Genomic DNA, 22,413 nt, shown 5'->3' on the forward strand with positions numbered 1-22,413 from the left:
TAAGTAATTACCATTTTTATAATCTGAAGAAAACTTTGGATTGTGAAACAGAATTGTAAGCAATAAAACATGTTCAAAGATTAAAATTAGTCTAAAACTCTGGTTAGAAAACCCAACAGGCCACATTTAAAAAGACTAAGATTCAACCCACCAAAATTTTCCTAATTTTCTAACTTGTGTACTTAACACAGATTAATAAAATACTGTGATGGATCTGGCTGACTGGGTCACCCACATTCTTTGCAAATTCCTCTGTCTGTGTTAAGCTGTAGAGACTAGGTTCCCTTGCAGCTAGGGTTTCCAGGTGTGATTTAGGTTCTAGAATCACGAGCATGAGCCTTCTATTTGGAAATGAGTAGAGGAGACAAGCATGCACATGGCATCCACGTTTTGGCTGATGTGGATCACTGAAAAGGCAGCATGGTTCCAGGTTGACAGCTACAGTGGCGGCTTTCAGATCCGGCATTTTCCACATCCTGGCAGAGCAGCAGCTTCCTTGGCAGTGCAGTTCTGTGGTGGGGCTGCGGCATTCTTAGAAAGTCCCCCAGACCTGTTCTTCTAGTCCTCCCTGTGGTCCTGCTATTTACTACCCTACAATATATCCTTTCCTGATAAAGAAGGGACAATGTGTTATACTATCTGTTTCACCCCAACAGGTAAAACAATTAAATCAAAAATATGAATATTTGGCTATAACATTACATTAAGTAATTGACAACCATCTAAAACTGAGTTCCCGTATTAGAAAAACATGAGCTGAAATTTTTAAATAACATTAAAAGTAACTTACCTTGGTAAGAAATTACCTGTACACTAAGCTGTACAGTTCCATCTGTTTTTACTCCTTGGTCAAATAAACTTCGTTCTGGATCCAGCTGAAGATGGGTAAAATGAGTAAGATTATTTTAGCTCAGTCATCTCGTTTAGTATAAATGGATATGTCAAACAGGACTTAATTACTGAAGCATACTAATTAAATTATAAAAACACATTTAATTATTCAAGTTGTCATACCATTTAATTCTTTGCCAAAACTGAGAATAATTTAACCACTGTGGTAGCAATTAAGGACAAGACAAGCAACAGGATTTAAGTGGGGGTCTCCTCTAGCCCCGGAGTCTAGTTTAGAATGTTAAATGATGCCAAAAGGCAACGATTTCTGTAAAAGTATTTAAAGTAGAAGAGAATGCACTTTATCTGCCATGAATAAGCAGAGGTATTTTATTAGGGGGGACAATTTATACAAATTAATTTACATAATTCTTGCCATATATATCTCACTTGTAAACAACAATACACATTCAAGAGCAAGGTTAACTCTGAATTTCTGATCATAAAGTTACAGGACTTACAACCTATTATCCGACCTAGCTATGAATATGTTTTATCATAATTATATATCCTTTCAGGATCTTTCAGTATCAGTGCTTCTGAATGCATTTCACACAAATGGCAAATTGATGACAAAAGTAACTCTGACTTCCAGACATTCTGTCACCAGTTTAAAAATAGGCTTCCACTATTAATCCTTTTGACTAATGTATATCTCTGTGTGTCTGCGTATCATACAGCTGGATGGACAAAGCTCCTCCCACTCTCATTCTCAAGAATTCAGCCAGCACTCTAGTCATGGTACAAACACATTTTCTAATATTAAAAGCGTCACATACATAAAGCCTAAAACCTTACGTGGCTATGCATCTAACTTAAGCAGAGATGGGAAAAGCTGTGTCACCCTGCAGACAGATCAAACGTGGCAGCTTCACTCCTTAATACAATAGTCTCTGCCTGATATTTTGTTAAAAAATTCTCATTTTGAGATTTCCCCCCTCTCTAGTGGACACTGGTATTGTCTACCAGAAGCTGAAGCCTGTGTACCTCTGGAAGAGGGCTCTTAGGTGCTAAATACACTAGCTAGTTCAGTAGGAGCCGGCCCAACGACAAAACTCAATCACGGTATTAGATCTTGGGTCATATTCCTTAGAGAAGTGCAACTCAACTGCTGTTCAGCAGCTTTCAGGCCAAGATTCATCTGAAAATACAAGAGCATTACCACAAGCACTGTGACTCCAACTGCGTTTCTGCATTCGTGTCTTGACATGGAAAACAGAAGATGCTATCCTCCCACCCTTTTGAGGAGAGGAAGGGGGACAGGAAGAAATGCAAAATGCCCTAGATCCAAGACTAGCTCTGAATTCTATGATACTATAAATTTTGCATATTTTCTTTTACTCAACTAATATTTATCGAGGACCTATGATATATTGGGTGCTGTGCAGGTCATATTTTCATTTTGGTTAGGTCAGGTATTGTAAGAGCAATAACAAATGTCAGAGCTGAAAGACAAGGAAGAGATTGAGTCCAGATTCCCCACAATTTTACACATGAAAAAAAATCAGGTCAAGTCCAGTGACACTGAGTTAGTCAATAAAAACTTTCTTAAAAAGTCAGCTTCAAACAAGTGAAGAGAGTTTTGGAGTCACACAGGCCTGGGTGCAAATTTCAATGCACCCCTTTGTAGCTATGCATTAGGTAAATTACTTAATTTCTTTAAATCTCAGTCTCCACGTCTGCAGAATATGATTAAGAATATGGTGACTTCAAAGACTGAAGTGAAGAATAAATGCAACAATTTAGAAATGTTCTGCAGAAAATTTTCTATTCAGTGTAAACTGCCCATATAGCTTTAGTTCACCAAATTTTAATGGTTGCCCTGAATTCCAATCTATAGAGTTTATTTATCTAACTCTCTGTTTTTGGATCATTTGAGATAGCTTCTGCACAACCATGCAATGTACATTTCAGAGGTACACCTTTGTTCACCCAGGTGAGCATGTCTTTAAGAACAATTCCTTGAGGTGGAACTGCTAGATACTCCACATTCAACATTAACAGACACTAAATGCTATATTACCTTCCAGAAAGACTGTGCTAATTTATCCTTTCAGTATTGAGAGAAGAAAAACCTTAAATCCTAAAATTATACTATTATTAGATGCACTTATATTCTCTAGTTTTAGAAGAGCAACTTCCCTTCCCCCAATATTTATTAGACTTACCGAAAAGAAAGAAGTATGGTTAAATGGCAACTAAAATTCAAAAATTTCATTAAAACATTTCAATTTGTTCTACATCAATATCTTATTTTAAAATAGTAGACATAACAATGATCTGAATTTTTTAAAAGTATGGCAAACGTTCTGTAATACATGGAATAGCTATATCACAAGGCGGGGGCGGGGGAGGAGTAAAGAATAAAGCAAACCAAATGATCCAAAAAATGACATACTATACTTTAGCATGAGTTAGTATTAAAAAACAGAATAAACCCCTAGTATTTACTCACACGCTCCAGGAAGGCCTGGAGAAACTATTTGAGCAATCCTGTCTAGGCTACTGCCTTTTATACATAAAAATACTCCCTTGCTTGAAAGAACACCATAGAACATGACTATACATATGCCACAAACATAAAATATTATTATCATATATATTATTATAAATATCTATGTGTATACATAGATATTTAAATTTTTATCTAAAATATACTGCTGGAGCAAATAAAGATTGAAGGGAATGTAAAATCATTCAGTCAAATCATCTCTTTATAAAGATGAGGAAACTGATGCACTAAGAAGTTAAAAGCTATTTAGAAACAGGGTACGAGGAGGACACACTCCTTCAGCTTCCAAGGTCAATGTGCTTCCCACAGCTCTAAATTTAAGCTCTGATTCAAATAGATTTAAACTTCTCATTTTCTATATGTGAAAGTAAAAAAAAAAAAAAAGAACGCTTGATTACTCAATATTTTAAAAATAAATTTAAATAAAGGAAATTCTGTTGAAAGAATTCTTTTTATTTCTAAATGCTTAAATTTTATAATAATATAGGTCAAATCTAGGTTCAGAGAGAAAGGCTAGAGCTATAGAAATAAAAGGCCAACAACAAAAGAATTCTAATGCAGACATAAGTGCTGAAATAGAAATCTCAAAAAAGAAAAAGAGAATACCTGGATATCTTGCAGGCAAATTTCATGAGCATCCAAAGAACACTGTAGTCGTGGTTCCAGTAGTTTCTTTAAATTGCCTATTGGCTCATTGATGTCTATGGCCTGGCTTACACATTCGGCTGGGGTGTAGGTTTGTTCCACAATGCTAACGAATATAATGTTAAAGGATATAGCAGTTAAGAATTACATTTCTACCCTGGATGTTAATGTAACAATGTGTTCAATATAAAATTCAACACCAAAACATATTTCTGGTCTTTGAAGCTCATTTCTGCAAAGGACATCTTTCATAGTGGTAGGCTCATCACCAATCAGCGTTGCCAAACTGAACAGTGAATCACAGAGAAACGCCAGCTTGCAATTTAAAGCAACCTTGCAAATATGCCTTGTTACGTATATATATATGTGTGTGTGTTTGTGTATATATACAAATATTGCACATACAACATTTAAGGGGAGATCTTTACGTTTATATATTTCTAAGTTATTTTAGACTCAAAAAAGAATATAAAAAGTCTCAAAATTTGTATGCCATCTCTACTAGTCAATTTCCCTTCCCAACATAAATACAATTTAATAATATAAATTATAAAATAGTTCCCATTTAATCTACTGGTTATAATCACCACAGATCCACCATAAATAATATTATATTATTCCTTTAAAACTCTCTAAGGGCTCTTTTGCATTGTTAGTTCATACTCTGAATTCTATGGAACCATAGCTCCTTAAGGGTAAAATCTTTGGTAAGCAATCCTATATATCTTTTGTGAATCCTTATTTGAGGCCAAACAGAAGACAGTAATATTTGCTGAATTGGTAAATCTAGAATTCAATTATGTTTCACATGTTTAATTTAAATATGATTTAAAACTCACTTGCAGTTGTCAAAAACAGTATGTCCTTAAAAACTTGTCAAGTTCCATTTCACATAAATTCCAAGCCTAATGCAATTTATATAGCATATTCATTGATTGTATTTAGCTTAAATTCCTTCTAAAACTTTTAACATTTACAAAATAGATGACTCATAACTGAAGAAAACAAGATTTTAAAATAATAGTGAACTATTATTATGCTTATTTGTGAGGGTAAAATAATTGGGGTTTTTGGTTAAGTATTTTTACCAAATACTTCAGCTGTAGTGCAGTGGGCTATATTTTTTCCTTTCTTTGTAACAGTAATTCTTTAAAAGAGTCAGATATCACTTTGAGACAGATTTTTAAGGACCTACTTTACATAAGCTCAACATTTAAAACATTTTTAATATTCTGTTGCCACTATTTACACCTTGGGAAACTTCATACAAAAATCTGAGTATCAACTTCTCTCAAAAAAAAAGTGTGGATGATCTCCCATAACTAGATCTAAATTCCTGCTACAGCCAGATGGCCACCACTGCCCCCTTCGCCAGTAACCTGCTGCTACCCGCCAGGCGAGCAGTAACTACCAACAGCGGTAACTACCAATCTCTCACGTGAGACATGGACAAAGGTTTTCGAAAGGGGGCAAACAGTAAAAACTTTAGATTCTGTAGACCATGAATGTGTATATAAAAATAAATACATGTACGTGAGGCTTCAAGATGGCCCAAAGATCCTCACCTCCTAATATTATACTTCCCTCCCGAACTGTACCAAGGTTGGACTGTGTGACCAAAGGACTAAGGCTGTGACATATGTGTCGCTTCTTAGATTAAGTTATTTAAAAAGATACCGACGCGAATGCTCTCTCAGACTACTTGTTTTCGGGAAAGCTGGCTGCCATGTCACGCGCAGCCCTACACAGAAGCCCACGTGATGAGGAAGTGAGTGGTCCTGCCACCAATCTCATGAGTGATCTCGGCAACAGACATACCAGCCCCAGTCAACTCTTCAGATGACTGCAGTCCAGACTGACAGCTTAACTGCAAGCTCATGAAATACTCTGAGCCAGAACTATCCAGCTAAACTTCTAGGTTCCTGACTCTGAGAAACTGTGCAATAACAACAGTTGGGTGTTTCAAGCCGCCAAGTTTTGGGGTAATTTGCTACATAAAGAAATAAATGTATGTATGTATGTATGTATGTATGTATGTATGTATGTGTGTGTGTGTGTGTGTGTGTTTGTGTGTGTGTGTGTGTGTATGAAAATTTTAAAAGGCATGTAGTCTGTTGTTTCTTTGGCTGGGGAAAATTTCATAATCAAACATGTTGAAAAGGTCCATTAAAAATTTAAGATCTCCCAGGCAGTCATGTCAAGGTATTTTAGACCTTTTCTGTGAGGAAAATGTTCCTATGTCAGGACATGGTGAGAGAGGACAGGACTGAGGACAACTAAAATGGGGTTTGTCTTTTGAGCTAGAGTCAGGCGTCTCCTTTGAGCAGAAAAGGTGGTGTGGTTGGGTAACCATGGCCTGAGGGCAAAAAAAATGGGGGAATGGGGGAGCTAATCATTAACTGGCATAAAATCTCAATTATGCAAGACAAATAAGTTGTTGAGATCTGTTGTACAACATTGTGCCTACAGTTGACAATATCATACTGTACACTTAAAAATTTGTTGAGGGTAGACTGCATGTTAAGTATTCTTTCCACAATAAAATCATCCTTATTTTATCCTTAGTAATCTTGTCCGTTCCCACTGTAGCTGTTCTATTCTAAAGCTCTGTAACTCTACAGAAGTTTTCGACTACTCTTTAGCCCCTTTTACCTTCGGCATATTAAAATATCTCACCTCCGGCTTTACAGAGTAAAGCAGAATCATTAGCCATTACCTTCCTCAACCTTTTTGACTCCCAAATCTCTATTTTTACCCACATTCTCTCCTTGGATTCTGAACTCACTACAACTGCCCTCCTTCCTTAACAGAGAAAGTAATATTCTATTACTGTTCCAAAAACGAACACCTTCCTACGACTCTGCATGCTTAGTAATGTGGTGGCTCCCAGCTGTATCTCCTCAAATACATGGTGGTCCCTACAAGGGCAGGTTATAGTCTCACTGATTCATGTACTCCTGATAGGTACTAGTTGTTAAATTCGTTCAGGTTGTGAATTAAAACTCTTCCTGAAATAAAGATAATCAGCACAGACAAGAAGAGAAAGAATCAAACAGTGCCCAAGGATAAAAAACCATCACAATCAATTGCTTGATCATTATCACCTACGCTTATTACTATCTTCGGTTTAAAACTACCTTTTCCTCCCAGCTACAAACCCATTAAGTTAGAGAAAAAAGGCAATACATTATCCCCCCAAATGCTGAGGTCAGTTGAAAAAAAGGAAAAGGGCCCCAAAGAACTCTGGCTTGATCCTTAATTTTAATTCGGCATGCTGCTAATATAAAAGTGGTCAATTCAAAAAATACTAACCTTTCTTCTGTGCACTCTGGTTTCTCTGTTCCATCAATCTCAATTTCTATCAGCTCCTCTGCTTCTCTCTTCGTCATGGTTGAAGTATTTCAAAAGCTCAGCCCTATAAGAGTTAAATTTTAAGACATTCTGAAATTATCTGCATAAACAGAAATGCTATATAAGAAGCAAAAACTCAATTCAAATAAAATCAGAGGTAAGCAGGAGGAAGTAACCTTCACATGTAAAGGAAAATCCATAATTTATAGATATTTACAAACTAGTTTTTGTTTAATGATATTTATTAACCAGACATGACATCATCATCACTCCACTGGATGTTCTGGGATGTTTTTCACCCAATCTTAGCTCAGTAAATTAATTTAAGTTACTCCAAAATCAAGTGACAAGTATGTCAACTATATTAAAGCAATTCAGTCTTAATAAAAGACTCAAACCTGCAGCTTAAAAATCAACATGGAGATGAACCATTTACAACTGTTCAGCTAAAAACTGTACCTTATTAGCAGAATTTACTGCAAACCACTGAACTAACAGAGTAATACAAAGTTAATCCTGGCTATGATTTTTGTTACAAATTACATATCTTATAAATGTCAGTGTAATAATCTCAAACAGCAAAATAAAATAACAAAATCACTATAGATATTTGCATTACTGCCTAAATACACACCATCACCAGTACAAGAGCCACCACCATCTCTCACTGGAATGCTCCAACAGCCTCTTCCTAACATGTTTCCCTGTGCTGCTGCCCTTGTCCCCCTACAATGTGGTCTCAGTCAGTACACAGCAGTGACCTTTTTTAAAAGTGCAGTTACATCATAGCACTCCTTTGATTGATACCAATCACAGTGAAACCTAAAGACTTTCCGATGGCCAGCAAGGCCCTATGTGAGCTACTCCCCATTCCATTACTACTGACTCCCTCGCCCACACTGGCCTCCTTGCTTGTCCTAGCTTTGTTCGTTCTTCTTGTCCCAGCATTCATCCTCTAACCTACTACAGCATTCATTTACTATAGTCTTTCTTTTTCTGTTGGCTCATTATCAAAGTGCGAAGAGCAAAACTGTCCAAACGTGACCCCAGGAACTTAAGTTGGTTTCTCTGGACTGGGGACTTCCCCTAGCTCCTAGAAGTGGGACAGGCTGTACCAGCTCTCAACTTTTCCAGGAACCAAGATCTCTGCGGTAGGCACAATAATGACCCAGAACTTGTGATTACATTCTATCATATGGCAAAGAAGAATTAAGGTTACTAATCAGCTGACCTGAACATAAAGAGAGTAGCCTAGATTATCCACATGAGTCCAATGAAATCACTTTCTTAAACTGAAGAGGTCGAGTGATTCAAAGTGAGAAGGGCTTGACTAGCCGGCTGTGACTAGTTTTGAGGATGAAAGTAAGTGGCCACAAGCCAAGGAATGCACACAGCCTCTAGAAGTGGGAAAAGAAAAGAAACAGGTCCTCCCTCACAGCCTCCAGAAGAAACACAGCTCTGCCAACATCTGATTTCACTTTTGACTTCAAGAACTGTATGGTGATAAATTTGTGTTTTTAAGCCCCTAGGTCAGTAGCAATAGTGTCACAGCAGCACTAGGAAACAACACAGGCTTCTTTCCCACTTCAGAAATGGCTGTAACTCTCCACAGGGCCGAACACCTCCAGCTGCTCCAGAGCTGGTTCTGACAACTTGGTCCACAAATTGCTGGCATCCGAATCTAGAATGCCTGGTACAAAAATGATGATTTTCAACACATTTCCCCTATAAGAAGAAAGAACAATAAAAGCGTGGGGCTCTCCACTGGAATAGATACACCTCATGAACATCTAGCAGAATGCCTAGACCCCAGAAAATTCTGTTTGAGATGATTAAAGAATGAAGGGATTTTGTTTTCTTGCTGATCCTGGTCTAAGACTTCCCTTCCCCCATAAAGCCTATTTCTTAATTGATACTATGTGTAAAACTGTGGAATCCATCCTGAACACTACAGCAAAACAGGTGGTGATGACCCAGCAGGGACCAACCCCGTAGAACAACATAAGCTCCTCCTGGGAAAGGTGATTTGTTTACAGATGTATACAAGGTATTAAAATGTGTTGAATAAATTAATGTTATAAGAACTATTACACATGACATAAATTAACTCCAGAAGCCTAAAAGGCTTAAATATGAAAGGTAAAACTATAAAGCAAATAGAAGAAAATGGTGGGAATTTTTTTGTGATCTAAAGAGAGGTAAGGATTTATTTCTTAAATAAAATTCCAAAAACATAAATTTTGAGGAAAAAAAGCAGACAGATTTGAACACATAAAAATTAAGATTTATGTTCACCTGATAGGCTACAGAGGAGAAAAGATATTTCTCATATCCAAACGTGTATAGGGACTAATAACTGGAATAGACAGTGAACTCCTGCAAGTTGATAACAATCTCAAAAAAACCAGGGCAAATCAGAAAAGTAGGCAAAGTACAGGAAAAGGAAACTCACATAAAGGGAAACCAAAACGGCTAAGGACATGAAGAAATGCTCACATTCAGACCATTCAAAAATGCAGCTACCACTTGATACCATGTGTACATGGCAAAGATTAGAAGAGAGTCAGATCAGAAGAGGGACATGGAGGTGTAAGAGTCCTGCCTCTGCTGGTAAGAGTACAGAGAGGTCTGACAATTCTGGAGAAAAATCTGCTAGCACTTGCTCAAATAAAATACACTTATACCTATGATCCAGCAATCTTGCCCGTGGATGAGCATTCCAGAGACATTCTCATACTGACTGAGGATGCTAAGGGGAGCTTTGCTGGAGACAGCTGGAAGCTGGAGCCAATACAAGCATCCATGTAAGGGAGTACTGTGATACAAGAAAATGTGAAAGAAGCAAACACACTATGGAACTTTCACAGCAGTTAGAAACAAGGCTCTAATGTACACACACGCAGAGGCAAAATCATAAAAACTGTTCTGTACAGAAAGTGAGAAACAGAACAAGGTTTATATAGTAGGTCAGCACTTAAAAGGATCATTTACGTTTCATTTTCAGGGCCTACAGGGAAGCCCACTCCCACCTCCACAACCAACTTTTAAAAAAAGATTAGAAAGCAAGTGAATTTTCTGGGAACTTGGCGAAATAGAAAGCATTCTGAGACACTAACTGTAAGGAGACAGGGTAGGGGAGTTCTCTGGAGAAAGAGAACCAGGCACAGCTTTCTTTCTTTTTTTTAAACTCAAGACAAACGCAGCAGGAATTTGCAGCCCGCTGAGAGTGGCTTGGGCTGTTGGCAAGTGCAGGGCTGGGTGAGGTGAACCTGTCAGAGGCTGGTGTTCCTGGGGCTGTTTCCCTTCCATCAGGCCACAGACAGCCAGGTGTGCAGCCCCGAGTCCTGGGTGCCGGTCTCCTGAGTGATCAGGTGTCCAGGCATGGCCTTCCTGACATAAGAGAAGCCATTTTCGGCCTAAGCCATTTTGGGATCTTAGCCTGGCCACAGCACTTGTCCTTGAACAGGCCTCAGTAATAAAGATTTTAAAGAGTAACAACAGTGAAGATCATTAAGTCCGCTGCAGACTCCCAGTTGTGTTCCAAAGGCAAAGATTAACCTGAAGCACTTTCTTGAACAGTTTTGCAGAATCTAACCCCCTTCAAGCACTCAACTACCAGATCAACTGGAACCTAAGGGATGATGATGTTGACCTTTCTGACCCTCATGTCTTCAATCAACTAAAGCTTAGACTCTGTCAACTCCCCACCCGCCCACCCTGCCCCTATTCTATGCTGCATTCTCCTGTTCAAGCCCCTTCATGAATATGCATATACCATCTAAACCCTTTCATGAATATGCATATACCCTTAGCTTAATACTTTCCTGATTTAGGGAAAGATCCCTGGTGTTCTCCTTATTTGATACAAGTAATAAATCCTTCCTTCTCCTGATCTTTGGCTCCATCATGTCTTCTGACTTGACATTCACCTGAAAACTGCTTTCAGGTAACAAAACCAGAGCCTGAGAAATGGCCCTAAGGTCTTATCAGCAGGGATACCTGTGGCACCCGTTAATATAAGCACTAATACGGGGTTGTTAAAAAAAATTTATCCTATGATCTTCCAAAAAAGTTAAGAGATCAGTTTCAAGAAGGTGCCAAATAAAGAAAAAAAAAAAAAAAAAAAAGAATCCCATGTAATTCTGGAAAAAAAAAATGTTACTTCACAGTCTCTGAATTCATCTTCCTCTTTCTTTCTCAAGTTCTCTAAATTTAGTCTAAAAAAGCAACGGAGAGATTTGGGAAGTCATCCGAATCTTTGATATCGCTGCTTGAGTGGGTCTTAGCTCTTTTTCTGGAACCAATTCCCCAGAATTCTATGCCAATACTTAACATATGGAGAAGAGAACAGTACTTGGAGCCTTTCCACCTAGGGAAAGGTGCCCCTTGACACCCTGGTTTCTCCTAGATTAAATTTAATCTGGATTCAAAACGCTTCACAAAATGAATACAAACTAAACTTAAATTTAACTAAAAATTCCAGGAAAGGCTAGTATTCTTTAAAATACAGTTATGTTTAACATTCTCTTTTAGAGCCAGAGATAACTTGAGGGTCATTCTTCTTTATTGGAAAACATTATTAGTTTACACAGTTTAGGGTAATTTTTCCCAGGAAAGCTAAATACATAAATAAAGGATAAATAAATACAAGTATAAGCCTGATCAACTGTACGTTTCCTCGTGCTAAAAAATACTTTTAAATACCTGAAGAAATTAAAACACATTTCTGTTCTTCAAAGATAAAATCAATACGGAAAGAAAAGTAAAGCATATACGTGTGTGGGTGTGTGTGTACCTGTGGAGAGAGAAAGCAAGTGTGGAGAAAGGTTAACACTTAGTGACCCTTGAGGGTGAAAGTGTTGCTTGTATAATTTCACTGCATAATTTTTTGTCAATTTTCCTGTAGACTTGGAAGTTTTATAAATAAAAGCTGGAGGGAGATTAAAGTCAACAGTTCTAATTTAGTATTCAGCCTCCATATGCTCTCATGACTTGCCCCAATTTAACATCTAGCTCACTATTTTCTTACTTCAAGACTATATATCCCTCATGGCATTTGGTCCTGTAGGTGCAATCCAGGTAAAATTAATTTAAGTCCACCTAGTGTCGGGATATGTTTCAAAATAAATAAGCTTGGAAAGCCTGAATCAAATCTAAGAAAGATTTCATTATTTCTTTAAAGAAGTTTCGAACGAGTTGACCAGTTTCCTTTGGTATTTAAGACAACACAGTACCCAAGAATATTATCACTGCCCAGTTCTTCACTTTGCTCAAGCGGACCCTCCCAAATCTTTGCTCCGCCCACGACTCAGACCTACTGCGTGTATTTCTAAATTACTAGTCATCATCTTGCAATGCAATGTTAGGCGTAGTCCTCCCAGCCGTTAATCTAATCAGAGTAGGCTTCCTAAACACAAACACGCGCTCGCTTACTTTTCGGTCCACCAAAAAAAAAAAAAAACCCTAAAAAAGCTGACAAGCTACGTTAACCCATCATTTTCCTCATGTCTTACTTCCTCGTTTTTAAAAGAAACCCAACAGACACCATATACATTAGTAGATGGCTTTGATGCAACTGTAAGACAATTCTAGAAAGACAACTGGATTTGAAGTGAGAGCGAATCGCTGAGCTGGCAAGGACACAGGGTTTGTATCTTCCTCTGAAATCCCGGGGGCATCAGGATCAGATGCCGACCGCGGCGACTGTGGACCACCGCGGACAGTCGGGTGGGGGACAGTGCGGGAAGAGGGCGGCGAAAGGTGACACGAACGACCTGGGACCCGGGGGCGCGCGGCTCCGCAGAGCCCCGCGCCGCGCGCCCCCCGCCCCTCCCCTCAGCTCCCCGCACAGCCTCCTCCGCCCCTCCCCACCCGGCTCCCTCAAGTCTCCACGAACGGAAATGGGAGTCACAGCGCCGGGGACCAGCGGAAACAAAACACAGAGGCGGCCGCGGGGGGGCCGCGGTGGGGGAGAAGGCCCCGGAACGAAGCCGGCCCGCGCGGGCCCGCGCTCCCCTCCTCCCCCGCGGCCGCACTCACCCGCTCCGGATTCGGCCCCGTCGCCCCCGCCCGCGCTCCAGAGCCGGCTGAGAACGACAGCGGCGCGGGCTCCACGTGCAGCGCCTCTCCCGGTAAGACCCGCAGCTCCCGCGACTCGAAGTGGGAGGCCGCTGGGCCCTTCCCGCGAAAACGGCGCTGAGAAACTCCAACCCCCCCTCCCGCCTCCCAGGCACCCCCGGGTCCGGGACTACAACTCCCAGCAGGTTGCGCGAAACGAAGCCCGAGGCAACGGAGGCTCGCGAGGCACAAGGGAGCACAACGCCTCAATCCGCTTTGTTTCACACTCTTGTCACTTTGTCTGCACAAAGCGTGCACTTCACCACCCCAAGAAGTAGGACGCTGATTCCGGGAGGGCTGTGGGAGAGTAACTGAACTAGGGGAAAGGCCAGTCCGAGTGCGCATGCGTACACAACAAGGTTTCCGAGAGGGAAAAACAGCGGGTCAAGATGGGCAAAGGAAAGATGGCGGAGGCGTCGCCAGGGGACCCGGAAGCACTTACCCTCCACTTCCTCCTCCTGTTTGGTTTCTGTCTCACCTACAGCCGTCCGGTCGCAGACTGTCTCCGAGACGCTTCCTGTCCGGTGAGTGTCGACCGACTGAAACGGCGGCCCATAATGCATTGCGATGGCGGGTGGGGGCGGAGCCAGGGCCGGAAGTAGAACGGCGGCGGCGGCTCTGGCAGCTCGGGACTTCGTGCAAGGTGACTGGGAGGGTAGCTGGACTAACTTGGCCTCTTGGGACTCGGATTCTGGATTTGTTCTCGGGGTCTGGGATGTCCATTAACTCTGTCCTTCAGGAAGGGAGGGCAGCCTTTTGTCCGGGGCACTTTCGCGGCCTGGCCCCTGGTCATTGCTGACCGCGGCGTTTTTAGGCCTTGAAGTTTTGCGGCGGACTCAGTAGACAGCCGTGGTAATGCCGCTCTGAGGGCAAACGAGGTGGCGCGGGAGGCGGCGAGGCCGGCGTTTCTTGGACCCGCGCGGCCGGGCTAGGGCAGCCCAAGGTCATGCCCACGGGGCAGGTGTGCAGCCAGGCCTGCCAAACAGGGGCTCGCGGGAGATTGTTCTGAACTTAAGGCAGAAAGAGGGGAAAGGGTAATAGTAATCTTAAAAGTTTGCATCCCAGCCAATCTCACTTGCCCTGCACAATCACACCCCTCGGAAGCCCTAACGAACGGGACCCTAGCTGGGGTAGAGTGGCTGACTGCTTGAATTGGGAGAGAGGCCAGATTGCGCATGCGAACACAACACGGCTTCCAAAACGGAAAAAGAGCGGGGGCATAGTTAGGTGCATTTTGGATTGACTTCAGGATTATGTGTAGAAGAGGCAGCGAAAGGACTAACCTTTGGTCAGTCATCACCGTAAGCAGGATGCATACTCTCACTCACCACCAGGCCTCTGCGCATGCCGTGCCGTTTTGTTGCTTTCCCCTGTTTTTCTGTATCAAATTTCTTGTCATAGGCTGGCGCGGCCTCCCAGAGTAATGGAATAGGGAACTTAATCACGGTTGGTATTTTATATCTAATGGTGTAATAACAAGTGTCTTACTGATTAGATATTTAATCAGTGGGGGAAATAATGGAAGGGAATAAAGGAAAAGGAACAAGTTTTGATAGGTTATGCATTCATTTTTTTAGGTAAGTTAAATTTTAGGTCCCTGTAAAGACTTATGAAAGGATGAGAGATGTTGAAGGTATAGGTTTGAAGTTCAGGAAAAAGACCAAAAGTCGAGGTGTGATTTGGGAATCATCTAATACTTAGAAAACAAGAAGATGGATTGTACTCATGTTGCAGTAGGAATAACATGGTCTTTGCCATCATCTAGACTTAGAGTAAATTAACTGTGGAAATATGGGTAGTTAATAACCTTTCTTAAACATTGCTTTATTATCTGTAAAGGAGGGATAACACCTTCCTGTGTTTCTTAACAATATTGCCATAAGGGTACAGGAGAGAATATGTATGGAAGTACTTTACAGAATACCTAGAGCTGAGCAAATGTTAGGTGATCTTATTGCTGAGTGTTAAATGTGTCTTTAAGTTGCCAAAAGGGAAAATATACATTGAGTTGAACAATTTCAAAAATATATTTGTGTCCAGTCGGATTTCTATTGTGTTAACTGGGAACAAGTACTAACCTCCAAGCCTCAGTTTCTGTATATGTAAAATGGGAATGATTAAGTAGCATCTTAAGGTCTTTAGTTTTTTGCTTGGAGTCTTTCTCAAGTATTTTTCTCTGATGGGGTGTAAGAGTGATGTATGATGAGTTCTTTAATTTCTTCAGATACTTTGCTTTCATCCTGGCAGGGGAAGGATATTTTGTTGATTGTAGGATTTCTTTTGGTGGTTTTTATGTGCCATTTCAGGGCTTCTCAACCTTGGCCCTGTTGACATTTTCGATCAGATAGTTCTTTGTTGTAGGTAGGCTGTTACTATTACTGTAACTGTTACAGGATGTTTTGCAGCATCTCAGTTTTTACCCCCTAGAGGCCAGTAATACTCACCCATATCCCAGACGTCTTCAGACGTTGCCAGATATCTTCTAAGGTTAATGAAGACACACAAAATATGAACTCTAATTTTTATTATTAAGTTCAGCAGATATAAATTAATGTGTCACATTGCGGTAAAAGTTTCTAAATGCTCATTCCCATTTTGGTATTCCTATAAACCAGTAACAGTACGACCTTTGGTCCACAGACCGCATCTTGAGCAGTAGTATTGTAATTTAATAGCAGCCCTATGTTAGTATGACAGTGGTTATCATTTTATTGCTTTTAGGTAATTGGGGGAAGCCAGGAGAATCATGTTAGCATGTCAGGTTTTCACTTTATCTTTAAGGTTCAGAAATTTTACCAGGCTATATTGAGGTGTGAATCTTTATCATCATTCCAACATAGGATTTATTTCTTTATGTCTTTATTTCTTTATTTAATGGGCTTTATTTTTTAAAGCAGTTTTAAGTTTAAGAGACATTAAGTGGAGAGTACAGAGTTTCCATATTTTTTTTTTAATTAAAAAAATTTTTTTCCCTACATAGGGTTTAGTAATCCCTTTCAGTTTAATAAACTCAGTCTTTCTTAATCTGGGGAAATTTCTTCTAATTATTTATGGTCTCCTTATTCCTTTTTTGGAATTCCTTTCTACATATAATTGTGTTTTTTGCATTTGATCTTTCAAGACAGTAAATGAGATCTCAACTGAGATTGTCTAATTTATCTACTGAATTTTTTTAGTTAGAAAATCACGTATTTTAGCTTCGGTAAGTCTAAGGACTTGGAAGTCTTTAAGTCCTTATTTTAAAAATTCAGACTTTCTTCACAAATTCTATTTCACTGATTAGGTTGTACTGCTTGATTTTCCCTCTGTTATTGGTGAGCTCCTTTGGACTAGTTGCTGGTTCTGTGGGACTTGGATTTGATTGTTACAGTATTCTTGAATGCCTGGAATCCTACAATTGTAACAGGCAGAGCTGTTTCCCTTTCTGTGGGCCTATGAAGTAGAAAATGAGGTTGAGGCAACTATCTCCAGTCTCCCTGCCCAGCCCCATTTTGCCTTTTGAGGGAGTTAGAGAAACCTGGTTCTTTAATTTGGTTAATCAGTATTGTTCTTTTTCTGCTGAGGGTAGACAGTTTTCTAACATCTTAACTCGACTGTTTCCTCTGTTTCAAGACTAAAGTCATGGAGAAGAAACACTCCGACCCAGGTTTCAAGCTTTCTTTCTGCATCTAATTCTAGTGGAGCTGCACACAGGCCTGAGTGCTTCATAACTGCTGCTTGGGTCCCTGGGCCTTTTGGTTAAGAAGCAAAAAACTTGCACTGGGGAGTATAGAGGGGAAGGGAGCTATGGTGGGGTGACTGTTCTGGGTATTCACTGGGTTGTGGTCTGACTTAAGTTCTGTAGCAGTCAGTAGAATGAAATGCCCATTATAGCATATTTAGAGGTGTCTTACAGTTATATGTATTTCAGAGTTTCTTAAGTTTCTGGTGCTTGTTTCCAGTAACAGAATCACCATGATCCTTCAGAGGCTCTTCAGGCTCTCCTCTGTCCTTCAGGCCGCAGTCTCGGTCTCTTTGAGGAGGAACATTGGTGTTACAGCAGTGGCATTTAATAAGGAACTTGATCCTGTTCAGAAGCTCTTCGTGGACAAGATTAGAGAATATAGAAATAAGCGACAGTAAGTGGTTAGATAATCAACCATGATGTAAACATGAGTATTCAAAGTATGTAAGTTTTGAGATGGTAATAAAAAGTTACTTGGTGTTTGCAAGTGTCTAAGACCTTCATTGAGCTGATTCCTGATAAAGATTTGGTAGGTGCGCTAAGAGAAGATGAGGGTCTTTTTGAGTTTCAAAATTTATATAAAATCATTTATTATAAACTAGAATCAATTTATACAAGTACATGGTCTCTTGGAAATCATTTGGGAACTATATATGAGAAAACTAAGCCCCTTAGACATTGATTAGACTAAGGTCATAAAATTAATTGTGGGTAAAGCAAATATTCTAAAGCAAATATTCTAACTCAGTTTAGTGTCTTTTCTGTGACATCATGATTTTGGGGAAACTTATAAACACAGTATTTTTCCTTTAATGTTATTTCCATAGTTATATATTTCTGGGAATAGCAGAAGACTAAAATGGCATAAAGCAAGTCCAGGAAAAACATGATTATAGAACCACACAGTTTTGGAGATGAATAATAACCTTAGGCATCATCGGTTCAACCCCCAAGTCTTTGGAAAGTGATAATAGATCAATTCAGAGTTTCATTTGCTTTTATTTAGTTGTCTACCACGTGCAAAGCACTGGAATATTAACAGTGGTGGGCCACGAAGAAAGATGCCACGTTGTGTTTCCACAGTATTCTTAAAGTCTGATGGGGTAGAAAGTTTGTAAGCAAGTAAATACAGAGTAAGGTAAAATAAGTTAGAAGCTAGGCTGGTGACACATTCAATGTTTGGGAGTTCATAGGAAGGAATGTTCCTTTCTAGCTGGTGCCTTTTGGAAGGCAGCTTAGAAGAGTGAATGTTTCTAGAAGCTTGTGGATACTAGAGCTGGGTGACAGTCATTAAAGTATCTGGTTGAAGGCTCAGTTGGAACTGTGCTGTATATCTCAGTAGCTATTATCCACACGTGGCTATTCAAATTCTAATTCAGTATAAATAAAAATTCAGTTTCGTGGCCTCCTAAGCCACGTTTCTAGTGCTCACTGGCTTTCTGGCTAGCGGCTGCTGTATTAGACAGCACAAATGCAGAGCATTTCTGTTATCGTGGAAAGTTCTAGTGCACATACTGACGTAGAAGAAAATTGGATCCATGACAAGAAACATCATTAACAAGTTCTTAAATTAGAGCTGGCTGGGTATTTTTTTGTGAAAATTTTGTATGAATAAATAGGACCCTATACTTTTATCATAGATATGTGTGAAAATACTTACCCTTGATGGAGTTTGCACTTGTAAATTTTTTATTTACTACATTGTTCATTGATAAGTGGGCAGTAACATTATGACAAACAGAAGAATTTGTGCAAATAATTAGATTAATTGGCCCCACGGCTGGTCTGTGATGCTGTATTGATCTTCCCAAAGTACAACTCTAATTTTGCCATTTTATTGCTTAGCAAACAAAATACAAACTCCCAGGCTTAGCATTTCTGGCCTTCCGTGGTCTCGGTCCTGCTGGCTTTTCCGTCCAGACTGCCTAGTATTCTCCACATACCGCCAGTGCTTTATCACATCCTCATCCTTGGTTTTTCAGTCTTCGATCATCTCAAATTAAATCTGACTCAAATGCCTGCTTTGCCACCAGTGCCACCTTTTTAAAATGAAGTTTTCCTGATTAGCTTAGGGCAAGTACTCCCTCAACTCGAGTAGCTTTTTGTTAAAACGTGTTTTTGAAGCTTTCACCTAACTCCCTTACAGCGTAAATGTTTATAAATGTTATTTTTTTTCTTCTAAGTGGCAAAACCTCTGAGTACATGGAATAATTTGCTTCTTTATTAGGCCCCCATTATAGAGACTTAGAGGTATTAAGATCTCTTGAAATCCGTTCTGTGGTGGTTGATTTAAGTCACAGTGGAAGTGGGTAACTGAGAGCCCCCTGTGTGCCAGGCACTGAGCTGAGTGGCATATGTGCATGATGAATCTCTCATTCTCTCAACACCACTGTCAGGTGAGACTCGCAGTTGTAGGTGTAGGAACTAAAGTTTGGAGTGTGTCATGCCTTGCTGTAGTTCACGCAGTTTACTAAATTGTAGAGCTGACGTCGAGATGGAGCTGTCATTCACCCCAGAGCCCGCAGACTTAGCCTTTACACCTTACTGCACCTTAGGCCCTGAGAGAGTAATAAGTATCCTTGATACTAACAAACCTTAAATGTTACAGGTTTGTTTAAAGCTGCCTCATTTATGTGAGACCTCATCATATTTAAAATATTTCGAATTGAAATTCAAGTGGAAATACTTGAAAAGTCTGTTTTTCTCTACATTTAGATCTATGAAACCTGATTATGAAAAGTAATTTTGGTTGTGTAAACTAATGCTTAAAATAAGCTTTTACTGGATCATTTCTACAACAGGACATCTGCAGGACCTGTTGATACTGGCGCAGAATATCAGCAAGAACTGGACAGGGAGCTTTTTAAGCTTAAGCAAATGTATGGCAAAGCAGACATGAATACGTTCCCCAACTTCACATTTGAAGGTAAGTCTTTTTAGTCACAGATTCATTCTTGTGGGAGGTGATTTTAAGTGGAGAATATTTTTACTTACTTGGGTTGTTCAAAGGATTAAATGACGATTATATGTAAATTTATAAGGCAGTGACTTGTGCATGGGAAGCTCTGGGATAAATGTTCGCTTTTGGAATAGGAGATCACATAACATAGAGGTTAATTGGTGGGAATCTAAAATCAAACTCCTTGATTTTGAATTCTGACATTATCAGTCATGAGCTGTGTGATTTTGAATAGTTGCCTGGTACCTGTTTCTCATCTGACAATTGGAGAGAATTATACTATCTTCCTTATATGGTAGTTGTAGTTAAATGACATAATATATGTAAAGTTAATTAATAGAGAGCCTGAATAAATATTAAGCAGTTGTTACATTTCCATGTGGATTTTTTTTAATCAGAAGATTGATGAATTAAATAGTGAATCTTTCTAGAAAATGCATTTTATTGCAGCGTAGCTAAGCTTGAACATTTTTTTTTCCTTCTTCTTAGAGCCCAAATTTGAAGCTGTTGAAAAACCACAGTCCTGAAGAGAGAATGTAAAATTTTTCTGGTAATTTGTCTTAGATTAATTATACAGCTGATCAGAAGTATCAGAATAAACATACATTTCACAATTATCAAATGTTCTTTTAATTCTGATTCCAAGTAAATTATTTGGTGATGTTGGATGTATGCTTGAGTGTATTGAATTCTGGGTTTTTAGATCCTCCCATTTGTTATAACAAAGCAGGTGGAGACCTTGGAGTAATTGGTTACAACTTGCCGGTAACTTGCCAGACTCTTCTCAGTGTGCCGGGTATCCTTTCTGTTGTGGAGACTGATTGCCTGAGGGGAGCCACCCTGACTTTAGGAATGTTCGCTGGGGAGGGCTGATATTTCAGGAAGCTCTGGTGTGACTGTGAATGTGTACAGGAACGTCCGTTGTGTTTTAATTTCCACCTCCTTGTATGTTAAATGCTGTTATTTTCCCAGTAACCCAGATCCCTCCTCTTCCTTTGCAGCGTTTGGTCATAGAGTCTGTTTGAGTGCCGTGTGGATAGTGGGAAGCTGGGGGCAGGGGAGAAAAGGGTTCTACAAGGAACTTCCTTTAAAAGATTAAGCTGAAAGGTGGTGTTTTGCCCAAGTGATGGAAGATCCAGCAGATAATGTGCCAGGTAAGTGGCGTACCAGGCACATCAAAATTTAGGTGGCTCTCTCGGAAATTATTTTTAATAATTTTTTTTAAAGGGGGAAAACAGCTGTGCCTTTTTGTATCTGACAGTCTCTGACTTGGGTCAGTAAATATGGGTCTTTAATAAAGCTTTAGAGATTTTCTTTAAAACTGTCAAGTCTGAAAAGCAGCCTTCCTTGTGAGGTTAGCTCACTTCAGAAGAGGGGAGGTGGGGTAGCTCAGTGGCAGAGCATATGCTTAGCATGCATGAGGTCCTGGGTTCAATCCCCAGTACCTCCATTTAAAAAAAAAAGAGTATATTTCAGTCTGGTGTGCCATATTAGCTGAAGTCAAACCTGGTGAGGAATACCTTTCTCAAAAGATCCACAAATATTTCCTAATAATGTGGGTGTGGTTAAACAGTAAGATGTGAAGCAGTGGAGTTGGGGACGGTAAAGTAGTAGGAGGAAACCACCCAGTTTTCTTCAAAAGACGCTAAGCAGTGAGGGTCAGCGGAACTACTTTTACTTAAGTCCCTGTAGGCGATGACATGGAATTCCGTGTTGGGTTCCGGCACCATGAAAGGTACCTGAGGAGGTCTAGCTCAGGTCCTTTCTCTGACCTGCCCTGAAATGGCTCTTCTCCACCTCGCTGTGGCCGGCCAGCAGCCTGGGGTCAGCAGTGCCCCTGCCAGTCGAGGTAGAGAAGGGACCGACCCTTTCCACGCATGCAGCCCTCTCCTACTGAAGAGTTTGGTTGAATTTTACCTTTTATCATCTCATATGTATTTCTTCACATCTTTTTTTTAATCTGTCTCAAAACTGTTGGAAGTTTGCTTGAACATCACAGTCTCTTCTTTATGTCAGCAGAAGGACTCGATTCGTGGCTGACTGCGAGAATACTGTGTTAAGCACCCTCCTCTTGTGCACTGCATCATAGGGTTATGTGTCTATAGTTGATTTGGGCCCAAGAAATGCTCTGTTTTTTCCAACGGAATGCTATAGTGGTGCTTCAAGTCATGCATGTTAACCAAGGCCTCATCTTCAGAGCGCCTTCCTCTTTCT

At 40.0% G+C, this 22,413-nt stretch overlaps 2 protein-coding genes across 4 annotated transcripts in view; one reads left to right on the forward strand and one right to left on the reverse strand.

The window, feature by feature from the left end:
* GABPA (GA binding protein transcription factor subunit alpha) overlaps positions 1-14,081 on the reverse strand; it is a 31,149-nt gene extending 17,068 nt beyond the window's left edge. The window contains exons 1-4 of one of the 2 annotated variants that reach the window (XM_006186172.3): positions 13,959-14,081; positions 7,361-7,463; positions 4,010-4,154; positions 791-875 (exon numbers count right to left, since the gene is read on the reverse strand). In XM_006186172.3, the coding sequence (XP_006186234.2) occupies positions 791-875; positions 4,010-4,154; positions 7,361-7,437 (307 nt within the window). In that variant the 5' untranslated portion in view covers positions 7,438-7,463; positions 13,959-14,081. Of the gene's footprint in view, positions 1-790; positions 876-4,009; positions 4,155-7,360; positions 7,464-13,438; positions 13,595-13,958 lie in introns of those variants that run through there. The other variant, XM_032476944.1, reaches the window with a different exon arrangement.
* On the forward strand, positions 13,341-20,821 carry ATP5PF (ATP synthase peripheral stalk subunit F6). 2 transcript variants are annotated; one of them, XM_032477020.1, is made up of 5 exons: positions 13,341-13,530; positions 14,001-14,040; positions 17,458-17,634; positions 20,042-20,166; positions 20,689-20,821. In XM_032477020.1, exons 3-5 carry the CDS (start codon positions 17,471-17,473, stop codon positions 20,724-20,726), a joined length of 327 nt encoding a protein of 108 aa, XP_032332911.1. In that variant the 5' UTR covers positions 13,341-13,530; positions 14,001-14,040; positions 17,458-17,470; the 3' UTR covers positions 20,727-20,821. The 2 variants fall into 2 exon arrangements, with proteins under 2 accessions (XP_032332911.1, XP_014415929.1); XM_014560443.2 differs by lacking the exon at positions 13,341-13,530 and having other exon boundaries at positions 14,019-14,159; positions 20,689-20,816.
* The last annotated feature ends 1,592 nt before the right edge of the window (positions 20,822-22,413 follow it).

This window comes from Camelus ferus, chromosome 1 (assembly GCF_009834535.1).
Source record: "Camelus ferus isolate YT-003-E chromosome 1, BCGSAC_Cfer_1.0, whole genome shotgun sequence".
NCBI classification, from domain to species: domain Eukaryota; kingdom Metazoa; phylum Chordata; class Mammalia; order Artiodactyla; family Camelidae; genus Camelus; species Camelus ferus.